The sequence below is a fragment of the Phalangium opilio genome, unplaced genomic scaffold, assembly GCF_054372755.1.
Source record: "Phalangium opilio isolate 3A_F unplaced genomic scaffold, DU_Popi_V2 ptg000662l_1, whole genome shotgun sequence".
NCBI classification, from domain to species: domain Eukaryota; kingdom Metazoa; phylum Arthropoda; class Arachnida; order Opiliones; family Phalangiidae; genus Phalangium; species Phalangium opilio.
In genome coordinates, this window is record NW_028324246.1 from 164897 (window position 1) to 189844 (window position 24948).

Sequence of the window (24948 nt, forward strand, 5' to 3'; positions counted from 1 at the left end):
AGACTGTTATTATCAACACGTTAATTTGGATATTTTCAGTGGCATAATAGTGCCAGATGGTGTTAGATAGATACCCTTGAAAGTGTATTCCGTAGATATATGGTGTCGGCAACCTGTCAAAAATTGTTTTGCCGCAGTGTCATGGCCATGGACACCAAATTCCCCAATCAACTCTTGACAGTAGTCGTCGTGACTGTGAGAGTAGTATGGAGTTATGTCAGTAGTGAAATGTGAAGTATAAACCGAGATATTACGTTTTAATTTCAGTTTTCTTATGATATTCTGAAAGATAATTTGGCTTTAGTGTGTAGAATTTTCATTGCCTTCTTCAAAAAATCTTTATAGCCAAAGTTTTTAAGGCAAGAAAGCCACAAGGGAAAATCTTACATTTACGACCAAGGCTTAAGGTGTGTATTACGATACTATTACTAGGAAATTTGCAATTTACATTGTGATAGACGTTATTTAGAGTGTTTAATTATGTAAAGAAGTATTCTTATATTCAAAGGTTTTACAGAGTTTCAATTTTTCTTTCATATCTCTAAAATCATTAATATTACACTAGATTTGTGCAAAATGCAACACAATCTAGAATTCTAGAGTTGTTTTCTGAAATTTGGTCAACTGATTCACAACCTTGCAATTTGTTAAACAGTTTCATATCTATGCCCCAAATAGCATGTCTATTGACTCGAGTTTTTGGGCTGTTTTAAAACTAAATGCAGTTTACCAGACAGAGTTTTGAGTGCAACATGGTGTACCAAAATAGGGTAAAATGCAGCCTAGACCAGTCCAGGCTAGGCTAACCAAAAGGGCTAAATCATAGCTTACCAAAATAGGATGAAACACACCTAACCCATTGAGTTTAAGGTTAAAGTGTAATTGATTGTTGCTGAGTAGTGCTAAATATGAATATCAACTTCATTTTGCATTTTAGAAGGGATATGGTTTTGAATAAGATCTTTTGATCCAATTTTAGGCTTACTTAAGATACCCTATTGGCTGAAACAGGTTGATAAAATAACCTCAAAATCACTAATAAAAGCCAAAAATATTCTTTCTGTGGATATAACGTTGTCTTAGAGACAATTTATACTAAAGGGGCTAGAGAAAATTCCTCCCCTCTCTCTTGGCATTATCTTTAGTGCAATGTTGCCAGGGGGGGGCCCTTCCTTGGTGAGGCAAGTTAAGCTACTATTTCAAACTGAACTGCTAGCCTTTCACTCTGCAGTCTCCAGCATCATCTGTGGTCTGGCAACTCTGAGAGAATTGCAAAAAAGAACCCCTTCAGTAACAGGGTTCAAAAAAACCCAGCCCACTGGGGTTTTTATCTTTAGCAGTTGCGTGCATTGTAGAAATTGTCATTCAAAACTAAGTGCGCTTAATAAAAAAAGTCTTAAAATGTTTCATAAATATTATTAAATAATGCTTTTAAAGTTGAAACAACAAATATCTTAAACTATCTTTAGCAGGGTTCATACAAACCTGGAAAACTGGGAAAAATCAGGGAAATAACTATAGTTGACAAAAATCTCATGGAAAATTCAGGGAATTCGGGGAAATTTGCGTCAAACAGGGGCCGAGTAATTAAACAAAACGTAAACAAAAAACCCCCTCCATAGGAATCGCATTAGACCCAACTTTGGAGGCTCATAACTCTGGTTCTAGTAGAGATACGGGGATGCCCTTTGGGTATGTTATAGTGCTATTCGTCCCCCATCCAACCATACCAAAAACTTAGGGCTATGACAAACAGGGGCCGAGTAATTAAACAAAACGTAAACAAAAAACCCCCTCCATAGGAATCGCATTACACCCAACTTTGGAGGCTCATAACTCTGGTTCTAGTAGAGATACGGGGATGCCCTTTGGGTATGTTATAGTGCTATTCGTCCCCCATCCAACCATACCAAAAACCTAGGGCTATGACAAACAGGGGCCGAGTAATTAAACAAAACGTAAACAAACAACCCCCTCCATAGGAATCGCATTAGACCCAACTTTGGAGGCTCATAACTCTGGTTCTAGTAGAGATACGGGGATGCCCTTTGGGTATGTTATAGTGCTATTCGTCCCCCATCCAACCATACCAAAAACCTAGGGCTATGACAAACAGGGGCCGAGTAATTAAACAAAACGTAAACAAACAACCCCCTCCATAGGAATCGCATTAGACCCAACTTTGGAGGCTCATAACTCTGGTTCTAGTAGAGATACGGGGATGCCCTTTGGGTATGTTATAGTGCTATTCGTCCCCCATCCAACCATACCAAAAACCTAGGGCTATGACAAACAGGGGCCGAGTAATTAAACAAAACGTAAACAAACAACCCTCTCCATAGGAATCGCATTAGACCCAACTTTGGAGGCTCATAACTCTGGTTCTAGTAGAGATACGGGGATGCCCTTTGGGTATGTTATAGTGCTATTCGTCCCCCATCCAACCATACCAAAAACCTAGGGCTATGACAAACAGGGGCCGAGTAATTAAACAAAACGTAAACAAACAACCCCCTCCATAGGAATCGCATTAGACCCAACTTTGGAGGCTCATAACTCTGGTTCTAGTAGAGATACGGGGATGCCCTTTGGGTATGTTATAGTGCTATTCGTCCCCCATCCAACCATCCCAAAAGCCTAGGGCTATGACAAACAGGGGCCGAGTAATTAAACAAAACGTAAACAAACAACCCTCTCCATAGGAATCGCATTAGACCCAACTTTGGAGGCTCATAACTCTGGTTCTAGTAGAGATACGGGGATGCCCTTTGGGTATGTTATAGTCCAATTTATCCCCCATCCAACCATACTAAAAACTTTGGGCTACGACAAACAGGGGCCGAGTAATTAAACAAAACGTAAACAAACAACCCCCTCCATAGGAATCGCATTAGACCCAACTTTGGAGGCTCATAACTCTGGTTCTAGTAGAGATACGGGGATGCCCTTTGGGTATGTTATAGTGCTATTCGTCCCCCATCCAACCATACCAAAAACCTAGGGCTATGACAAACAGGGGCCGAGTAATTAAACAAAACGTAAGCAAACAACCCTCTCCATAGGAATCGCATTAGACCCAACTTTGGAGGCTCATAACTCTGGTTCTAGTAGAGATACGGGGATGCCCTTTGGGTATGTTATAGTGCTATTCGTCCCCCATCCAACCATACCAAAAACTTAGGGCTATGACAAACAGGGGCCGAGTAATTAAACAAAACGTAAACAAACAACCCCCTCCATAGGAATCGCATTAGACCCAACTTTGGAGGCTCATAACTCTGGTTCTAGTAGAGATACGGGGATGCCCTTTGGGTATGTTATAGTGCTATTCGTCCCCCATCCAACCATACTAAAAACCTAGGGCTATGACAAACAGGGGCCGAGTAATTAAACAAAACGTAAACAAACAACCCCCTCCATAGGAATCGCATTAGACCCAACTTTGGAGGCTCATAACTCTGGTTCTAGTAGAGATACGGGGATGCCCTTTGGGTATGTTATAGTGCTATTCGTCCCCCATCCAACCATACCAAAAACTTAGGGCTATGACAAACAGGGGCCGAGTAATTAAACAAAACGTAAACAAACAACCCCCTCCATAGGAATCGCATTAGACCCAACTTTGGAGGCTCATAACTCTGGTTCTAGTAGAGATACGGGGATGCCCTTTGGGTATGTTATAGTGCTATTCGTCCCCCATCCAACCATACCAAAAACCTAGGGCTATGACAAACAGGGGCCGAGTAATTAAACAAAACGTAAACAAACAACCCTCTCCATAGGAATCGCATTAGACCCAACTTTGGAGGCTCATAACTCTGGTTCTAGTAGAGATACGGGGATGCCCTTTGGGTATGTTATAGTGCTATTCGTCCCCCATCCAACCATACCAAAAACCTAGGGCTATGACAAACAGGGGCCGAGTAATTAAACAAAACGTAAACAAACAACCCCCTCCATAGGAATCGCATTAGACCCAACTTTGGAGGCTCATAACTCTGGTTCTAGTAGAGATACGGGGATGCCCTTTGGGTATGTTATAGTGCTATTCGTCCCCCATCCAACCATCCCAAAAGCCTAGGGCTATGACAAACAGGGGCCGAGTAATTAAACAAAACGTAAACAAACAACCCTCTCCATAGGAATCGCATTAGACCCAACTTTGGAGGCTCATAACTCTGGTTCTAGTAGAGATACGGGGATGCCCTTTGGGTATGTTATAGTCCAATTTATCCCCCATCCAACCATACTAAAAACTTTGGGCTACGACAAACAGGGGCCGAGTAATTAAACAAAACGTAAACAAACAACCCCCTCCATAGGAATCGCATTAGACCCAACTTTGGAGGCTCATAACTCTGGTTCTAGTAGAGATACGGGGATGCCCTTTGGGTATGTTATAGTGCTATTCGTCCCCCATCCAACCATACCAAAAACCTAGGGCTATGACAAACAGGGGCCGAGTAATTAAACAAAACGTAAGCAAACAACCCTCTCCATAGGAATCGCATTAGACCCAACTTTGGAGGCTCATAACTCTGGTTCTAGTAGAGATACGGGGATGCCCTTTGGGTATGTTATAGTGCTATTCGTCCCCCATCCAACCATACCAAAAACTTAGGGCTATGACAAACAGGGGCCGAGTAATTAAACAAAACGTAAACAAACAACCCCCTCCATAGGAATCGCATTAGACCCAACTTTGGAGGCTCATAACTCTGGTTCTAGTAGAGATACGGGGATGCCCTTTGGGTATGTTATAGTGCTATTCGTCCCCCATCCAACCATACTAAAAACCTAGGGCTATGACAAACAGGGGCCGAGTAATTAAACAAAACGTAAACAAACAACCCCCTCCATAGGAATCGCATTAGACCCAACTTTGGAGGCTCATAACTCTGGTTCTAGTAGAGATACGGGGATGCCCTTTGGGTATGTTATAGTGCTATTCGTCCCCCATCCAACCATACCAAAAGCCTAGGGCTATGACAAACAGGGGCCGAGTAATTAAACAAAACGTAAACAAACAACCCTCTCCATAGGAATCGCATTAGACCCAACTTTGGAGGCTCATAACTCTGGTTCTAGTAGAGATACGGGGATGCCCTTTGGGTATGTTATAGTCCAATTTATCCCCCATCCAACCATACTAAAAACTTTGGGCTACGACAAACAGGGGCCGAGTAATTAAACAAAACGTAAACAAACAACCCCCTCCATAGGAATCGCATTAGACCCAACTTTGGAGGCTCATAACTCTGGTTCTAGTAGAGATACGGGGATGCCCTTTGGGTATGTTATAGTGCTATTCGTCCCCCATCCAACCATACCAAAAACCTAGGGCTATGACAAACAGGGGCCGAGTAATTAAACAAAACGTAAGCAAACAACCCTCTCCATAGGAATCGCATTAGACCCAACTTTGGAGGCTCATAACTCTGGTTCTAGTAGAGATACGGGGATGCCCTTTGGGTATGTTATAGTGCTATTCGTCCCCCATCCAACCATACCAAAAACTTAGGGCTATGACAAACAGGGGCCGAGTAATTAAACAAAACGTAAACAAACAACCCCCTCCATAGGAATCGCATTAGACCCAACTTTGGAGGCTCATAACTCTGGTTCTAGTAGAGATACGGGGATGCCCTTTGGGTATGTTATAGTGCTATTCGTCCCCCATCCAACCATACCAAAAACCTAGGGCTATGACAAACAGGGGCCGAGTAATTAAACAAAACGTAAACAAACAACCCCCTCCATAGGAATCGCATTAGACCCAACTTTGGAGGCTCATAACTCTGGTTCTAGTAGAGATACGGGGATGCCCTTTGGGTATGTTATAGTGCTATTCGTCCCCCATCCAACCATACCAAAAACCTAGGGCTATGACAAACAGGGGCCGAGTAATTAAACAAAACGTAAACAAACAACCCTCTCCATAGGAATCGCATTAGACCCAACTTTGGAGGCTCATAACTCTGGTTCTAGTAGAGATACGGGGATGCCCTTTGGGTATGTTATAGTGCTATTCGTCCCCCATCCAACCATACCAAAAACTTAGGGCTATGACAAACAGGGGCCGAGTAATTAAACAAAACGTAAACAAAAAACCCCCTCCATAGGAATCGCATTACACCCAACTTTGGAGGCTCATAACTCTGGTTCTAGTAGAGATACGGGGATGCCCTTTGGGTATGTTATAGTGCTATTCGTCCCCCATCCAACCATACCAAAAACCTAGGGCTATGACAAACAGGGGCCGAGTAATTAAACAAAACGTAAACAAACAACCCCCTCCATAGGAATCGCATTAGACCCAACTTTGGAGGCTCATAACTCTGGTTCTAGTAGAGATACGGGGATGCCCTTTGGGTATGTTATAGTCCAATTTATCCCCCATCCAACCATACTAAAAACTTTGGGCTACGACAAACAGGGGCCGAGTAATTAAACAAAACGTAAACAAACAACCCCCTCCATAGGAATCGCATTAGACCCAACTTTGGAGGCTCATAACTCTGGTTCTAGTAGAGATACGGGGATGCCCTTTGGGTATGTTATAGTGCTATTCGTCCCCCATCCAACCATACCAAAAACCTAGGGCTATGACAAACAGGGGCCGAGTAATTAAACAAAACGTAAGCAAACAACCCTCTCCATAGGAATCGCATTAGACCCAACTTTGGAGGCTCATAACTCTGGTTCTAGTAGAGATACGGGGATGCCCTTTGGGTATGTTATAGTGCTATTCGTCCCCCATCCAACCATACCAAAAACTTAGGGCTATGACAAACAGGGGCCGAGTAATTAAACAAAACGTAAACAAACAACCCCCTCCATAGGAATCGCATTAGACCCAACTTTGGAGGCTCATAACTCTGGTTCTAGTAGAGATACGGGGATGCCCTTTGGGTATGTTATAGTGCTATTCGTCCCCCATCCAACCATACTAAAAACCTAGGGCTATGACAAACAGGGGCCGAGTAATTAAACAAAACGTAAACAAACAACCCCCTCCATAGGAATCGCATTAGACCCAACTTTGGAGGCTCATAACTCTGGTTCTAGTAGAGATACGGGGATGCCCTTTGGGTATGTTATAGTGCTATTCGTCCCCCATCCAACCATACCAAAAGCCTAGGGCTATGACAAACAGGGGCCGAGTAATTAAACAAAACGTAAACAAACAACCCTCTCCATAGGAATCGCATTAGACCCAACTTTGGAGGCTCATAACTCTGGTTCTAGTAGAGATACGGGGATGCCCTTTGGGTATGTTATAGTCCAATTTATCCCCCATCCAACCATACTAAAAACTTTGGGCTACGACAAACAGGGGCCGAGTAATTAAACAAAACGTAAACAAACAACCCCCTCCATAGGAATCGCATTAGACCCAACTTTGGAGGCTCATAACTCTGGTTCTAGTAGAGATACGGGGATGCCCTTTGGGTATGTTATAGTGCTATTCGTCCCCCATCCAACCATACCAAAAACCTAGGGCTATGACAAACAGGGGCCGAGTAATTAAACAAAACGTAAGCAAACAACCCTCTCCATAGGAATCGCATTAGACCCAACTTTGGAGGCTCATAACTCTGGTTCTAGTAGAGATACGGGGATGCCCTTTGGGTATGTTATAGTGCTATTCGTCCCCCATCCAACCATACCAAAAACTTAGGGCTATGACAAACAGGGGCCGAGTAATTAAACAAAACGTAAACAAAAAACCCCCTCCATAGGAATCGCATTACACCCAACTTTGGAGGCTCATAACTCTGGTTCTAGTAGAGATACGGGGATGCCCTTTGGGTATGTTATAGTGCTATTCGTCCCCCATCCAACCATACCAAAAACCTAGGGCTATGACAAACAGGGGCCGAGTAATTAAACAAAACGTAAACAAACAACCCCCTCCATAGGAATCGCATTAGACCCAACTTTGGAGGCTCATAACTCTGGTTCTAGTAGAGATACGGGGATGCCCTTTGGGTATGTTATAGTGCTATTCGTCCCCCATCCAACCATACCAAAAACCTAGGGCTATGACAAACAGGGGCCGAGTAATTAAACAAAACGTAAACAAACAACCCCCTCCATAGGAATCGCATTAGACCCAACTTTGGAGGCTCATAACTCTGGTTCTAGTAGAGATACGGGGATGCCCTTTGGGTATGTTATAGTGCTATTCGTCCCCCATCCAACCATACCAAAAACCTAGGGCTATGACAAACAGGGGCCGAGTAATTAAACAAAACGTAAACAAACAACCCTCTCCATAGGAATCGCATTAGACCCAACTTTGGAGGCTCATAACTCTGGTTCTAGTAGAGATACGGGGATGCCCTTTGGGTATGTTATAGTGCTATTCGTCCCCCATCCAACCATACCAAAAACCTAGGGCTATGACAAACAGGGGCCGAGTAATTAAACAAAACGTAAACAAACAACCCCCTCCATAGGAATCGCATTAGACCCAACTTTGGAGGCTCATAACTCTGGTTCTAGTAGAGATACGGGGATGCCCTTTGGGTATGTTATAGTGCTATTCGTCCCCCATCCAACCATCCCAAAAGCCTAGGGCTATGACAAACAGGGGCCGAGTAATTAAACAAAACGTAAACAAACAACCCTCTCCATAGGAATCGCATTAGACCCAACTTTGGAGGCTCATAACTCTGGTTCTAGTAGAGATACGGGGATGCCCTTTGGGTATGTTATAGTCCAATTTATCCCCCATCCAACCATACTAAAAACTTTGGGCTACGACAAACAGGGGCCGAGTAATTAAACAAAACGTAAACAAACAACCCCCTCCATAGGAATCGCATTAGACCCAACTTTGGAGGCTCATAACTCTGGTTCTAGTAGAGATACGGGGATGCCCTTTGGGTATGTTATAGTGCTATTCGTCCCCCATCCAACCATACCAAAAACCTAGGGCTATGACAAACAGGGGCCGAGTAATTAAACAAAACGTAAGCAAACAACCCTCTCCATAGGAATCGCATTAGACCCAACTTTGGAGGCTCATAACTCTGGTTCTAGTAGAGATACGGGGATGCCCTTTGGGTATGTTATAGTGCTATTCGTCCCCCATCCAACCATACCAAAAACTTAGGGCTATGACAAACAGGGGCCGAGTAATTAAACAAAACGTAAACAAACAACCCCCTCCATAGGAATCGCATTAGACCCAACTTTGGAGGCTCATAACTCTGGTTCTAGTAGAGATACGGGGATGCCCTTTGGTTATGTTATAGTGCTATTCGTCCCCCATCCAACCATACTAAAAACCTAGGGCTATGACAAACAGGGGCCGAGTAATTAAACAAAACGTAAACAAACAACCCCCTCCATAGGAATCGCATTAGACCCAACTTTGGAGGCTCATAACTCTGGTTCTAGTAGAGATACGGGGATGCCCTTTGGGTATGTTATAGTGCTATTCGTCCCCCATCCAACCATACCAAAAGCCTAGGGCTATGACAAACAGGGGCCGAGTAATTAAACAAAACGTAAACAAACAACCCTCTCCATAGGAATCGCATTAGACCCAACTTTGGAGGCTCATAACTCTGGTTCTAGTAGAGATACGGGGATGCCCTTTGGGTATGTTATAGTCCAATTTATCCCCCATCCAACCATACTAAAAACTTTGGGCTACGACAAACAGGGGCCGAGTAATTAAACAAAACGTAAACAAACAACCCCCTCCATAGGAATCGCATTAGACCCAACTTTGGAGGCTCATAACTCTGGTTCTAGTAGAGATACGGGGATGCCCTTTGGGTATGTTATAGTGCTATTCGTCCCCCATCCAACCATACCAAAAACCTAGGGCTATGACAAACAGGGGCCGAGTAATTAAACAAAACGTAAGCAAACAACCCTCTCCATAGGAATCGCATTAGACCCAACTTTGGAGGCTCATAACTCTGGTTCTAGTAGAGATACGGGGATGCCCTTTGGGTATGTTATAGTGCTATTCGTCCCCCATCCAACCATACCAAAAACTTAGGGCTATGACAAACAGGGGCCGAGTAATTAAACAAAACGTAAACAAACAACCCCCTCCATAGGAATCGCATTAGACCCAACTTTGGAGGCTCATAACTCTGGTTCTAGTAGAGATACGGGGATGCCCTTTGGGTATGTTATAGTGCTATTCGTCCCCCATCCAACCATACTAAAAACCTAGGGCTATGACAAACAGGGGCCGAGTAATTAAACAAAACGTAAACAAACAACCCCCTCCATAGGAATCGCATTAGACCCAACTTTGGAGGCTCATAACTCTGGTTCTAGTAGAGATACGGGGATGCCCTTTGGGTATGTTATAGTGCTATTCGTCCCCCATCCAACCATACCAAAAGCCTAGGGCTATGACAAACAGGGGCCGAGTAATTAAACAAAACGTAAACAAACAACCCTCTCCATAGGAATCGCATTAGACCCAACTTTGGAGGCTCATAACTCTGGTTCTAGTAGAGATACGGGGATGCCCTTTGGGTATGTTATAGTCCAATTTATCCCCCATCCAACCATACTAAAAACTTTGGGCTATGACAAACAGGGGCCGAGTAATTAAACAAAACGTAAACAAACAACCCCCTCCATAGGAATCGCATTAGACCCAACTTTGGAGGCTCATAACTCTGGTTCTAGTAGAGATACGGGGATGCCCTTTGGGTATGTTATAGTGCTATTCGTCCCCCATCCAACCATACCAAAAACCTAGGTCTATGACAAACAGGGGCCGAGTAATTAAACAAAACGTAAACAAACAACCCCCTCCATAGGAATCGCATTAGACCCAACTTTGGAGGCTCATAACTCTGGTTCTAGTAGAGATACGGGGATGCCCTTTGGGTATGTTATAGTGCTATTCGTCCCCCATCCAACCATACCAAAAACCTAGGGCTATGACAAACAGGGGCCGAGTAATTAAACAAAAGGTAAACAAACAACCCTCTCCATAGGAATCGCATTAGACCCAACTTTGGAGGCTCATAACTCTGGTTCTAGTAGAGATACGGGGATGTCCTTTGAGTATGTTATAGTCCCATTTGTCCCCCATCTAACCATACTAAAAACTTTGGGCTACGACAAACAGGGGCCAAGTAATTAAGCAAAACGTAAACAAACAACCCCCTCCATAGGAATAGCATTACACTAAACTTTAAAGGCTCGTAACTCTGGAAAATTCAGGGAATTAAAGTATGTGGGGAAAAACCTGAAAATCTCAGGGAAAATTTGTTTTCCAAAAGTGTTATGAACCCTGTTTAGAACGAAATTTTTCTAGCATTCAAATTCATCAAAATTAAAGATCTTAGTGATGGGTTTTATTTTGTGGGTAAAATCCAATAAAACCCGCGGGGGGTTTTTTTTTTATTCGAACCCCGTTCAGTGAAAACTTTTTATTGACACATGGTAATACACCGACTTTGGACAGTCATACAAAAAAGACTCTGGTTTTATAAGAGATACGGAGAATAATGTCACACCAATCGTAATCAAACACTTAAGTTTGGTAAGACAGGACACCAGCGAAATGGAACCCGTTAATTTATCGGTCAATCAGCATTTAGTCTTTCATATGTTTATTAATTTTTTTTTCATGTCCACTCTTTTTACTGCACATTTGAATTAAATCCCTTTATTTCCATAGGATTCTGGTTCGAACACTTCACTGATTCGCGGAATTGAATTTCATTTTCATCTCTTTTTCTACGCCAGAACTTCAAAAAGGTCTGTGTCTAAATTTATTATTGAATTTGTCTAATAGAGCGTTTAAGATTACTTACTTTTACTAAAGGCAAAATTGACATATGAACATAGTAATGTTAAAATACGATTATTTATTATAAATTTCAAAGTTTAAGAAATTTTTCAAAACCACCCTATAAATCTAAAATCTTCGAGTAAAATAATAAACTAGGCCAACAATTTGACATATAGAGTGTGAAACCAAAATGGAAATTTGAGTTTTAATCAAAAAATTGTGTCGTCATGACCGTCATGACCTTCAATGGTCATAGGAAGGCGGATAGTACTGCCTCTGTCACGAGTGTACCTACCCGTAGAAACAAAATTTTAAAACCGTCACGCACAAGTAACATTATGTGTAGTAGTACTTTTCACAAGTAGGAAAATGTGATAACAATTTAGATCAGGGTCCCTTTAAAGAAAATCCCAAAATTCATTAAAAATTAGGGTTCAAGATTTTTTTCACCGTTTAGTGGTAATTTACTGTTATATACAGTATTTGAAATACAAGGGCCCCCATGATTTATTTGAATATGCGGGCCTGGGTCTTGCAGTTGTTATAGCAGATTAATGGTCCCGTTACCTGTTATATCTTTGATTTTATGAATATTAAAAATTAAGCATCGTACTTGTACTTTGTACGTTACATAACGGTGGGAGGGTAGAAACGCGGGGAACGAATTGTTCGTGAAGCTCTTCTCTTCAGGCAAACCGAATGTCAATGCACCTGCGTTTTGATAGAAGCTTTTTTTACCATGGAAAAAGCTGTAGATGCGAGGGGTCGGACATTTATCAAAATCCTGTGCACTTCGACAGTAATCTCGTTTAAAATCTCGCTCTATAATTTTTAAATCTTGAAATCTTGGAATAGATTTAAAGATTTCTGAAATGAGAGTCAAAATTACCGCTTTAAAAGCTCACCTTGAAAACTGTAAATGTAAAGCTATAAATATTTCTAAACTGTTCGTTCTAAATCACAAAATCTCATTCTAAAAATCATGAAATTGTTCTTGATCGCGAAATCTCATTCTAAATCACGAGATCTCGGTTTAAACCGCGAAATCTCTTTCCAAATGTCAAAATGTATGAATCTGCCCACATTTCTAAATTTCGGAAATCACACTACCGTGACTGTACTAAAAGTATTGAAATCTCTAAACGCGGTACACCAAAATGGTAAGCGACTGACCCCTCTGGTGGATGGCTTCGTTCGTTTTACAAGTAGATCCTCTCGCTCTCTATCGCGCACGTCCGAGAAATCGTGAGGGAAGATTTGAAATGGTTTTAGACTCTCCGCGACACGCTTCGTATATTCTAACCCCGGTAATGTTTTATCCTCGCTCCACCATATTAGTGGAAAAAAACAAAACCGGTTGATGAATACAATAACCTGGCGCCCTATCGAAATAAAATTTTCAAATTTTGGTAGCGTCTTTCACGCGTCGGAAAAGGCTGCTATTTGTTTTACAAATTATGTTCTTCATTCTAATGACGTAAATCGAAGAGAGAAGTGATTGTGTACTGTTGTTTTGATTAGTCGTTACCGTAGCAGACTCGGAGGTGAAGAAACTAGCGTGTTTTGTGCCTTTAGTCTTTTAAACTTTGGTGCTACTTTCCAGACAGTTTTCGCGGGTGTTAGGCGATAACATTATGATTACCCAACGATCGTACGAAGTGTCTTCTTCGTGTAGCTCGTCCAATTTCGCTGGTTTGTTACAGGAGAAATTTAAAGGTCGTGTTGTTGGTAGTAGTTATCGGCTTCTTATTTCGGTAAGTTTATGTTTTAAAGTTGATTGGATGTGGAACTCTGGATTTTAAGTGGGTAATATCCAACTTGTCGAAAAGTTATTTTTGTGTTATTTATTACATGCTGCCCAATACGATGTTAGTTTCCAATATATTATTTTTTCGTAAGCTGTGTTCAGAGCGAAATCGTTTTAATTGTCTACTTATTATTCAAGGGCAAAACGTGTCGCGTAGGCTTAGTTAGTTTTTCGGACGTTGCTATGGACAATGACCCTGTCTTTATATTACTTGGGCTTCGATTAGACTGTAGCCACGAATAATTGGGCTTCATTGGGCCTCGAGTAGACTGTAGCCACGAATAATTGGGCTTCATTGGGCCTCGAGTAGGCTGTAGCCACGAATAATTGGGCTTCATTGGGCCTCGAGTAGACTGTAGCCACGAATAATTGGGCTTCATTGGGCCTCGAGTAGGCTGTAGCCACGAATAATTGGGCTTCATTGGGCCTCGAGTAGACTGTAGCCACGAATAATTGGGCTTCATTGGGCCTCGAGTAGACTGAAGCCACGAATAATTGGGCTTCATTGGGCCTCGAGTAGACTGTAGCCACGAATAATTGGGCTTCATTGGGCCTCGAGTAGACTGTAGCCACGAATAATTGGGCTTCATTGGGCCTCGAGTAGACTGTAGCCACGAATAATTGGGCTTCATTGGGCCTCGAGTAGACTGTAGCCACGAATAATTGGGCTTCATTGGGCCTCGAGTAGGCTGTAGCCACGAATAATTGGGCTTCATTGGGCCTCGAGTAGACTGTAGCCACGAATAATTGGGCTTCATTGGGCCTCGAGTAGACTGTAGCCACGAATAATTGAGCTTCATTGGGCCTCGAGTAGACTGTAGCCACGAATAATTGAGCTTCATTGGGCCTCGAGTAGACTGTAGCCACGAATAATTGCGCTTCATTGGGCCTCGAGTAGACTGTAGCCACGAATAATTGGGCTTCATTGGGCCTCGAGTAGACTGAAGCCACGAATAATTGGGCTTCATTGGGCCTCGAGTAGACTGAAGCCACGAATAATTGGGCTTCATTGGGCCTCGAGTAGACTGTAGCCACGAATAATTGGGCTTCATTGGGCTTCGAGTAGACTGTAGCCACGAATAATTGGGCTTCATTGGGCTTCGAGTAGACTGTAGCCACGAATAATTGAGCTTCATTGGGCCTCGAGTAGACTGTGGCGACAAATCATATCTCTAGACTGCACAATAAACACTTTGCCTTTCGTGGAATTGAATTTAACCAAACAAGCCAGTTTTTCGTTTAGTATTACATCATATTGTGATCTTGAACCCGTTATAAGGTGTAAAACAAGTTTTGTCTCACACATAACGGAAGGATTATGACTTTATAATATTTTATTATTGGGGATTCTTCATAGTAACGTTTGAAGCCAAAGGCCTGCCGTGTTAATCACGTTATGATCGTAGAAACGTGTTTGACGTTTTGTTCCAAAGCTGAAGACTCGCTTCAAGTTACTGGTTCTGGGTCACGGGGAGGGATGAACGACTCTTTTTTTCACAGTATTCTTGGGCTTGATCTTCAACAATTTTTGTTATGTACATTGAAGGTCAGTCTCTTGCTAGGTCGTTAGCAAAATGAAAACCCTTCCTCATTTGAATTTAATAAATTACTTTTTTTGGTGTTACGTTTTAACACGTTTTTAAATACTTGGGTGTGACCTGTTGTTGGTATTCTGTTTTATTGCCATCTCTCCTTGAATACCAGAAGTCAGTAAGATGCATTTTCGGGATATGGAGCGACTCACTGATCTTAACGCTTTAATGCAGTCAAAAAGTTAAATTTTAAAATAAAGTATTCCGAAACTTTGGTTGCTTTTACAATAGGTTAACGTTGTATGGAATTTCAATTCTTTTTGTGATATTTTGGATTAAGATTGGATATTTTTATCGTGTTTTGGATAAAGTTTTTATAATTTTATCGTATTTTGGATGAAGTTTGCATAATTTTATCGTATTTTGGATGAAGTTTGCATAATTTTATCGTATTTTGGATGAAGTTTGCATAATTTTATCGTATTTTGGATGAAGTTTGCATAATTTTATCGTATTTTGGATGAAGTTTGCATAATTTTATCGTATTTTGGATGAAGTTTGCATAATTTTATCGTATTTTGGATGAAGTTTGCATAATTTTATCGTATTTTGGATGAAGTTTGCATAATTTTATCGTATTTTGGATGAAGTTTGCATAATTTTATCGTATTTTGGATGAAGTTTGCATAATTTTATCGTATTTTGGATGAAGTTTCTATAATTTTATCGTTTTTTGGATAAAGTTTGCAAACCTTTTACGGAAATTATGATCGCTCACTGCTAAGTAGCGCAAAGGCACTCGCAAATTCGCCTATCACCCAATTTGTCCCACCATTTTCTCCTTCTGGGGGGGGGGGATTTTTTATCAAACTTATTGCGTTGAGATATTAATATTTATTTGAATTATTTACTGAATACTTTATTTTTGCATAATTAATATCTCAATGAAAAATAATTTAATGTTAAGATTAAGAGTAACGAGCAACGCTACAGTCCTTTGTTGATGGAAAATGGAATTTGATAATTCTATAAACTTCCGTTTGTCTAATTAAATAAACCCATGACTTAATTCGTTTAAGTGGAGTAAAGGAAGCGACCTAGGCCGTAATTAACAAGTAATTTTATGTCAGGGTTCATTTAATTTCAAGGACTGCCTGCAATTGTAACAAAAATAAAGGACAGTAATCGTTTCATTTCGTTTGCAAATTTCGGAATATTTAGTTGGATTAAACACGAAATAAGGACATTTATGTCAGCCTACTTTTTTTGTCTTAAAATATAGTAAGCAGTAAAATGCATACTGCAATTTTTTTAACCGTATGAAATGCGAAACCGCAATATTTAAATAATAAGGTTAAAATTAATTATTAATAGGCATTTCACCCCGATATGAAATTCTTCCTTATTACTTTCGTTTTACTGGAACCTTATATCTTTTGTAGTATCTCTATCGTAAAGTTAAGCAAACATTACGGACGAAATCTTATCAGGGTAAGGTGTGGAGTCACGGATAAAGATTGAAACAGACGCCGAAAACTTGACGCTAGTAGTTATAATACCGGTATATCGCGTCAAAAGTAATACCAAGAAGCGATATCTAGTTTATTAGGGAGAAGGTTTAAGTTGCCTAAGTATTCGCGCGTCATAGTCCCAGTCCCCCTTTCAAAATATAAGGGGGGACGTAAAAGGAGGCCACCGGGCTATTTCGCCTCTCCTCAGTCGGAAAATACGTAATTTTCGTCATTGGCGTCGCGCTGACTTGAGTTTTCAAGAACCAGTGAGATGCTGGTTGTAATTTAGAGGCGGGGATTAACTCCGGACCTACGTTTGGACTGGAGGTAAAGTTAGAAATGTGACGAATTTATACCATCTCCCTAGTGAACTAGATATCGCTTCTTGGTAATACGTACTCCAAAGGGTGTAGTGATAAGGCTAAATTTCGCAGAAAATATGGGAACCATAGTGAGTCGTCGATACGTAACGTTGCAGCTTGCGCTTAGTTTTGTTTTCTAGACGCTCTGGATTGTTTATCAAAAGAGCTTATATTTTCCAAAGAGGTTTTATTTTAGTAAAATAAAGCCGCCGCATTCAGGCCTCGTGGTGTTAATTTTCCAAAAAGTTCACAGGAATTGCGGGCATCAATCGTTTTGGAAAGTGATTCAGATTGTGTAAAAACGATAATTGTTTTCGTTCTTTTTTTGAAATGTTTCCGATAAAGATGCTTAAGGTGAGTTTAGATCCATATTTTCAAGTAATGTTTTGCCAGTTTGCTTATTGGTCGAAGCATATTTGGATAGAGTAGAAATAGGAAGGACTATTAAATGCTCAAATGCTTTCCTCTAAATCTCTTTTGAACTAAATCTTATGGAACTCCACAGATTGAAAGTTGAACTGCAACTCAGTAAGAGTATCGGAGGGGGTTGTTAAGGTTGTTAGCAAACATTTTTGTTGACTCATTCATTTGGAATTAAGGAAAATAAGCGCCGTGTTATATAACCATAAGTTTATAAGTGATATGTTCCATAAGTATGACACTTCATACACTCCGTAATGCTAGAGACTTACAGCTCGAGCTAGTTCGAGAACGAAAAGCGAGAAATGACTACAGTCGGTTAAATTGCAGTCCATCTAGCTCCTATTTAGTCTGTGCTAAGCCTTTGACATCACCCCAGTCACCAGGCGACGCTTTACGAGAATCTATGACCTACGTCACTGCATGACAAGCTCTCAGTAACCAATGACAAACTTATGGAACGTATCTTATGAGCTTATGTATAACGCAATATCACTATAGGGCGCTGTTTACGTGACTTTTCCTTTTGCATACTAGATTGATTTGTATCGCATGGATACGCTTTTGAAGAAAGTAGGCTATAGACGAATTCATAAATATGTTACTGACAAAAACCACGCGTAGGTTTTGCATTGAATGCGGTCTATTGCCAAGACTGCGTCATTTATTGATTCCTATAAAAAAGGTACTTGGTGTATTTTATGAAAGGGTCTATTTCTTCCATGTCTGGAATCTTATTACCATAACTTACCATTAATTCATCTACCCAATAAAGCTGACCATTATTCAGCAGTGTATCGGTCCTCTGAGCTTTTTACGAGCCAAGATAAGGTAGTTTTAATAACTAACTGAAGGAGTTGCTAGAAAACTAATCGGGCCTGGTTTTACGAGAATGTTTCACCGCGTCCATAGAATAATACATCAGATTCACTACGTCTGTGGAATTTGCTTAAGGTGTAGGGCTACAACCAAGGATAGCCGTTTCCTTTTTATAGTGCTTATGTAATACTAGTCAGTCTCTTCATTGCACTCTTAAGCTGTTGACAATCAGATGTTCACTGTGAAAATGGGTTCGTAATGTTCAGTTCAAGGAATTATAGAGATGTTGGACCATTGCGATGAAAAAAATAGGGGACTGGCACGTGTTGGAACATACAAGGGGTTCATACACCTGGCATCGCTATTCACTCGGGCTAAGCAATGTTTCAAACTGCGTTGCATGCAAAAACGATATAGAAAGCCTGAGTTTTTACCCACGAGTCTTTCCCTCTTATATAGTTCCATATGGTCTGTAGAGTCTTGGTGAGAGGCAAAATGTATTTAGCGCCACCTGGTTATCGCGACCCTCACGCGGAAGATTGCCCACAGTATACTCCATTTTCAAGAACGATCACGTGACGCGTTCTCTCTTCTAACGTAATGCACAATAAGAGATGAGATCACGAGATCATGCATGGGGATTCAACTGCTTTAGATTTTACCAAATCCTTCACTAATTAAGTTTGATGAAGAAGGGTGGAGCATTTATTAAACCACACCCTTTTACCGAACACCAATACTAGTTTCGACTACGATTTACACATCCTTCGTTTAATTATTCCTATGTTCAGAGCCTAATAAAGCAAAGTCAGTGACCGTACCGCCAGGGCTTTCATATCACAGTCTCTATGGGAAAACAGCGGATTGTAACCCGGGAGAGCTGAAGGGAAATTGCGTTATTAATGCATTCGTCCCAGATTCTCCTACAAAACAAGATGGCCCAAGGGCTGGGCCTTAATAGTAATTTTACACGGCTCACGTGACCCCCCGTATAGTTGATCTCCAATAAATCGTACAACTAAAAACATTTCTGAAACGCAATCGTGTATCCCCTTAATTTCTAATAACGTCACATTTCAAATAATATTAATGAAACTAAATTGTGCACCCCACTAAAGTATAATTTTTCAAAACCATACGAATCAAATAATGTATCTAAAACCAAATCCTGGATCCCCTAAACCAGAAATCACTATGACCGTAAACCGTCCCCTCTATTTTACGAAACCTAACCTAACCTAACCTAACCATTCAGCATAATCTCTGATGTATCACGCGCATGGTGCCGTTTCTTAAATTTTAACGGAATAAAATTCCGTGTAAAATTAAAAAAGTGCAGTAGTGCACGAAAATTATCATCTTGTTTCCCTTCACTCAAAAAAGCCCGCGAGATTTAAACTACCTTTCTTTCCTCTCTCTCCGAGCGGGATGCCCCCTCTCCCTCTTCCCCCTCTCACTAATATACCAGGCAGGCAGTTCTCTCTCTACGCGGAGCTTCGTATCGCCACCGCGTACGCTAGCGATCTCTCTCTCTCATCGTAAGCGTACGTTTCGCGGACGCGACCGGTTTCCCTCTCTCTCTCATCGTAAGCGTTCGTTTCGCGGACGCGTCCGGGACAGGGACAGGGACAGGGACAGGGACAGGGACAGGGGTTTTGGTGCCGTTTCTTAAATTTTACCGTAATTAAAATTACGTGTAAAATTAAAAAAGGACAAAGGTCATTTTCGCTAGCTGTTTTTACGCACCCCGCGTGGCATAAGACCCTTATCCTTTCCCTTAAGGTGTTTAATTATGGATGGCCTTTTGGCGTGTTCGCTCTTTCAATTTTATTAAAAGCTTTAACGGATAAATTAGCGGAGTTTCCAAAGTGCCCTTGCTGTTTTGGACCTTAGTGTATTTTGCCGCGTTACTAGTTTGTGTGCCGCAAATGTCCGCGAAAATGCCAACTACCTGGGTTTGTTTCTTTGCCTACACTAAAGGTCTTCGGAAGGTAATTTCTCTCCTTTAATTACCTTTTTTCCCTCTATTTACGTAGAAAAACCTAATAGATATAAACTAATTATTTTGGAAATTGTGAAGATTTTTCGCGATTATGTCAATCGTTTGATGACACGCGTTATCTGGCGTTATTAAGCGAGTGAAATTTCTTTAAAACCTTACTAAATATTTCTGATGAAAAAGCTCTCATTACGGATTTTAGTGAAAATCATACTGAGTTTCGTCAGAAGTGTATAAGAGAAAAAATGTACCACATGATTCTTCCCAACAAGTAACCCAATCACATACGCGATAAATAGTTCCCTCATCATTACTCTATTAGCGCTTAACTATTTGCCAATGCGCATGCGCTTGAGTATTTTTGTCCCACCTCAAGACAATCAAGGTTTGTGTCTACTTGATTGCTGAGGATTTAGTACTAAACAATTATAGAATTCACCCTATCACGATGCCCACCTGAAGTTTGATGAGCGGGGAAAGCAAACAAAAAGGGGTGAGCCTGGGAAGAATCATGTTACATAACTAACGTATTAAGAGGATACAGAGTATCATCCTTCTTCTATTATCCCCTTCTGGTTTCGTGTAAATATCGGACCCCTCGAAACTAGAATGTTCACGGTAAATTACGATATTTGGTAGAAGACTAGGTAGGAATTACTTACCGTAGTTTTAACTAACATTCTATGGGGTAGCTTAGATTTAACCATATTAATAGATTTGGCAATAGTGTTAGAATTTGGTATTCATCTGACTGACATACGGTTTTTAAATATTTGAACGAACCGTGGTGGTGTCTTCCTTCCGGCCCTCGCTCTTGATCCTTTCCCTGCCTCTACTATATCCCCTTTCCGTCTTTATCGTCCGCATCTGCTTCCAGAACGTGATCCACTTCCGGCGCTGGTTCATCTGTCGAAACACCTCGCTTTATTTTTCTTCTTACAAATAATTTTTACCAGAAGGGGATAATAGAAGAAGGATGACACTCTGTATCCTCTTAATACTTTAGTTATGTAATTCATGATTCTTCCCAGCCGAGGGATCCCTTTTGGTTTGATTTCCCGCTCATAAAACTACAAATGGGTATCGCACCGTGCTAGGGTGAATTCTATAACTGTTTTGTAATACTAAATCCTCAACAATCAACCCACAAACCTTGATTGTCTTGGCGTGGGGCAAAAATTCACATGCACATGCGCCTTGGCAAATAGTTAGGCGCTAATTGAGTAATGATGAGGGAACTATTTATCGCGTTTGAGATTCGGTTTAGTAACCTTTCTCCAAATGTAAATGATGTTGGGAAGTATGACGTTACACTTACCCCGATTTGTGGTACACTTCTCTCGAAAAGAAGTATTATATACTTCTGCTTTTACTCGTTTTCTGTGTCTTAGATAATGCTTACTTTTTTTTAAAGCCTTTGTCTGGAATACTTCTTTGTGACTTTCAATTTCAACGTCATTTTGCTTGTACAGTGTGCATAGGTTACGTAATTTGAGGCTTCTTATTTGAGTATTAAATCCGATAGTTTTTATAACTATAGTATTTGAGCGGCTTGATACGCTCCTGCCGTGTATATGTATAACCATTCCTTCGGTAGTGTATATATCACGTTGATAATTATATCGTAATACCTGCTCATGATTACTGTATCTCCAGAATTCTTTGACCCGAGATACTGAAATAAGTTTTACAGGGAAGTACTAATAGATAACCACGGTTAGATAAACTCTTTCTTTTTGGGTATCTTGTAAAATCGCAGCTTGATAAGTTACTTAAACTTCCTGACTTGTAAATATTTATTACTACCTTGGTTTACACAGTTTAAGGTACGCTAATTTTGTCGCTTGATTATGGAATGTTTATAAATTGTGATATATTTATGGCTTTATAGATACTTATAAAATAACAGAGATTTTATCGTAAACCAGATCATTTTGACGGGATTGAAGCATTTTATTATTGAATATATAACGCCATTATAAATGTAAACAGTAATGTGCTGACGGGTCTCTTTGCTGCTGGCATAAGTTTATAAGATATGTTCCATAAGTATGTCACTACCTCTACTTCGTAATGCTAGAGGTTTAATGAGAGCTAGTTCGAGAACGACAAGTGAGAATTGACTACCCTCGGGTTTGCAGTCCATCCTCATATTTAGTCTATACTAAGCCTTTGATAGCGCCTCACCAGGCGTCGCTTTACGAGAATCTATGACGTTTCGCCTACGTCACTTCATGACAAGCTCTCATTAACGAGTGACACACTTATGGAACATAGCTTATAAACTTATGCTGCAGTTGTTTATACTGGAGTGGCATATTAGTTGGTGACCATCCGTGGCTGTTCAAAAATCCCAGCATACTTTTCAAGGTTGGGCATCATTGAGACAAGTCACCTCTTGGTGGAAATAGCTTACTAGCTTAGCCACGTGTAAATAGTAGTTCTTGTTGCTGTCACCTGTAACCAGATGGCATCTAATGCTTATGCCCAAACTAAAACCGGGGTACTATGGGTAATTTTTATGGCTATGCATTGGAAGGGCCCTCTTGTGCTAGCGTTATAGACTATGATGCTCCAGTATAAACGTCCCTCCTCCAAGTTAAGAGTGTGCAGAAAAAATTACTTTATAATAAGTAAAAAATATGGTATGGCAGGGAAAACGTTCCTTCCTAGATTATTCTGAAAAGAACAATTTTCTGCGAAATAATAATAAGAAAGTGGAACACGTGGTTGTGGTTGAAAGTGAGGACGTCCGTGTACAAGTTTTTCCGCTTCATTTAACGCGAATGTAATAATATACAGCTGATTTTTACGACTGTAGTGTATATTAGCTCCACTAGGCGGCCGAATTTACTTTCGCAGTATATCTCGTATAACTGTACGAGGTCCCGGCGAGAGTACCGGTCTCCCGGAAAAGGTAGAGGCCTCTAAACCACATCTCAATAGCTAGGCTAAGAGCGCCGCACTGCGCCGTATGCACGCAAGGGCTCTGCTACTAGTCTCTCTATACTCTACAGAGTACAGACAGCATTGATCTTTTTAACATGTATTAACCGAGAATGAGATACATAAAGGGTTTGACTCTCATAGTGTAAAGAGGCTCGTCTGTCATACTGCTCGGTTTCAGTTTTGTCACATTTTCCGAATAGGTTTTCAGTGTGTTAATTTCTATGTGTATTTATAATTGCATGTGCAAATGTTAAATTATAATAGCCTAGTTAATGTTACCGTTTACTAGCCTTGATGACTGAATTAAGTTATGTGAAATAAGTTTGCGCGTGTTTTTGTTTCCGTTGAACTTTTGGATAAGTGCGGGAAAGGTGTTAAGAGTACTGATTGAACATCGAACGTTATTTATGTGGTTGACGAAGTTAAGGAGGAAATTTAGGAAACGTAAAGTTCACGTCAGTGAAAACACACCCATGACTAAGAAAATCATGTGGATTGGTGGTTGGCGACAGCAGGTTTGTCTAATTTTTGCTTTTAGTTAATTGCCATGCTTTATGTGCACCGTGTCGTTTTTTAAAGGGAGATTATCAGCTGAAAATTTTGATGCCATATTTAATTTTTCTTTTACCGATGCGTTAGCTATTTGATAAATTGACATATAGGCCTAGTTAGCAATAATTATGGCTCTCCTGCATGGAAAAGTCAATAAGCCATTATTTATGAGCGCTGAAATTGTTAACTTCATTTCGAAGAAAAGGCTCCATCAATCAGAATCTGACTTTAGAATTTGCTTATCATTTGCTACTTTGATTTGTGATGGATAATCTAACCTTCGTAAAATAGTGCTAATTTAAAGATAACAGACCGTAATTTTGACATGGCAATTTAAAAATAATATACCGTGATTTTACTATGGTATATTAAAAATAACACACCGTAATTTACCCATGGCAATTAATTTAAAAATAACATACCGTAATTTAACCATGGTAATTTAAAAATAACGTACCACAGTTTCACCTTGGTAATTTGCCACACTTTTTAATAGTTCATTTTTAATATTTTTGGCGCTAAAAACCTACGTGCAAAACGTGAAACCACTTAAGTTGCCATAAAACCATTATTAATTTTTTTTACCAAAATTATAATCAGAAATTTACATAAAATTCGGGTCCTAATTTAAAAAATCCTTTTTTTATCATTGATTGCGTAATTTTTTTTTTGGCGCTCCAAACCCTACAACATGTAAAAACCTGAAATTCGAATTGTTTATTAGTTTATTCCGGAATTTTTGAGAAGTTAATTTTAGCTAACATACCATTTCGTCTTCTTCCTAGAACTTTAATTTTCTTTTTGCGAGTTAAAATGCAAGTAAATTCAACTTGGCAAATTTGGGATTCTCGTTTAAAATTTTAAAGTCTTGCCGCTTAGTCAGTCAAATGCTTTGCATAATCCATCCGTACTTGGTTTAGTTTTATTTTAATGGATAAAATGAGCTTACGCGCTAAATTTTACAGTTATCGCTATTTGAGGGCTGCTTCCAGCGTTGCCGGTTTGGGCTTCCAAGGCAAAATTCTAGAGAAAGTTCGTGTCTGCCTTAATCGACTTCCGTTTAACTAGATTCCATCAATTTTAGTTCCTCCTTCATTAGGCTTCGGTAGCGAAACGTTTTGAATGTTTTGAATATGTAACGTGATCCCCCTTACGAAGGTTGTTTGGCCAAACATTGGACATTGGACATTGATCAAGGATTGGCAAATTGTG

At 40.4% G+C, this 24948-nt stretch overlaps 1 protein-coding gene across 2 annotated transcripts in view; it reads left to right on the top strand.

Moving 5' to 3' along the window:
* The first annotated feature begins 152 nt into the window (after positions 1 to 152).
* trc (Serine/threonine-protein kinase tricornered) overlaps positions 153 to 24948 on the top strand; it is a 123641-nt gene continuing 98845 nt past the window's right edge. Inside the window, exons 1-2 of one of the 2 annotated variants that reach the window (XM_089862909.1) lie at positions 153 to 407; positions 11672 to 11751. Coding sequence is in view for 1 of the 2 variants with exons in the window: in XM_089862908.1 (XP_089719034.1) it covers positions 23592 to 23699 (108 nt within the window). In the remaining variant the exon portion in view is untranslated. Of the gene's footprint in view, positions 408 to 11671; positions 11752 to 23417; positions 23700 to 24948 lie in introns of those variants that run through there. The other variant, XM_089862908.1, reaches the window with a different exon arrangement.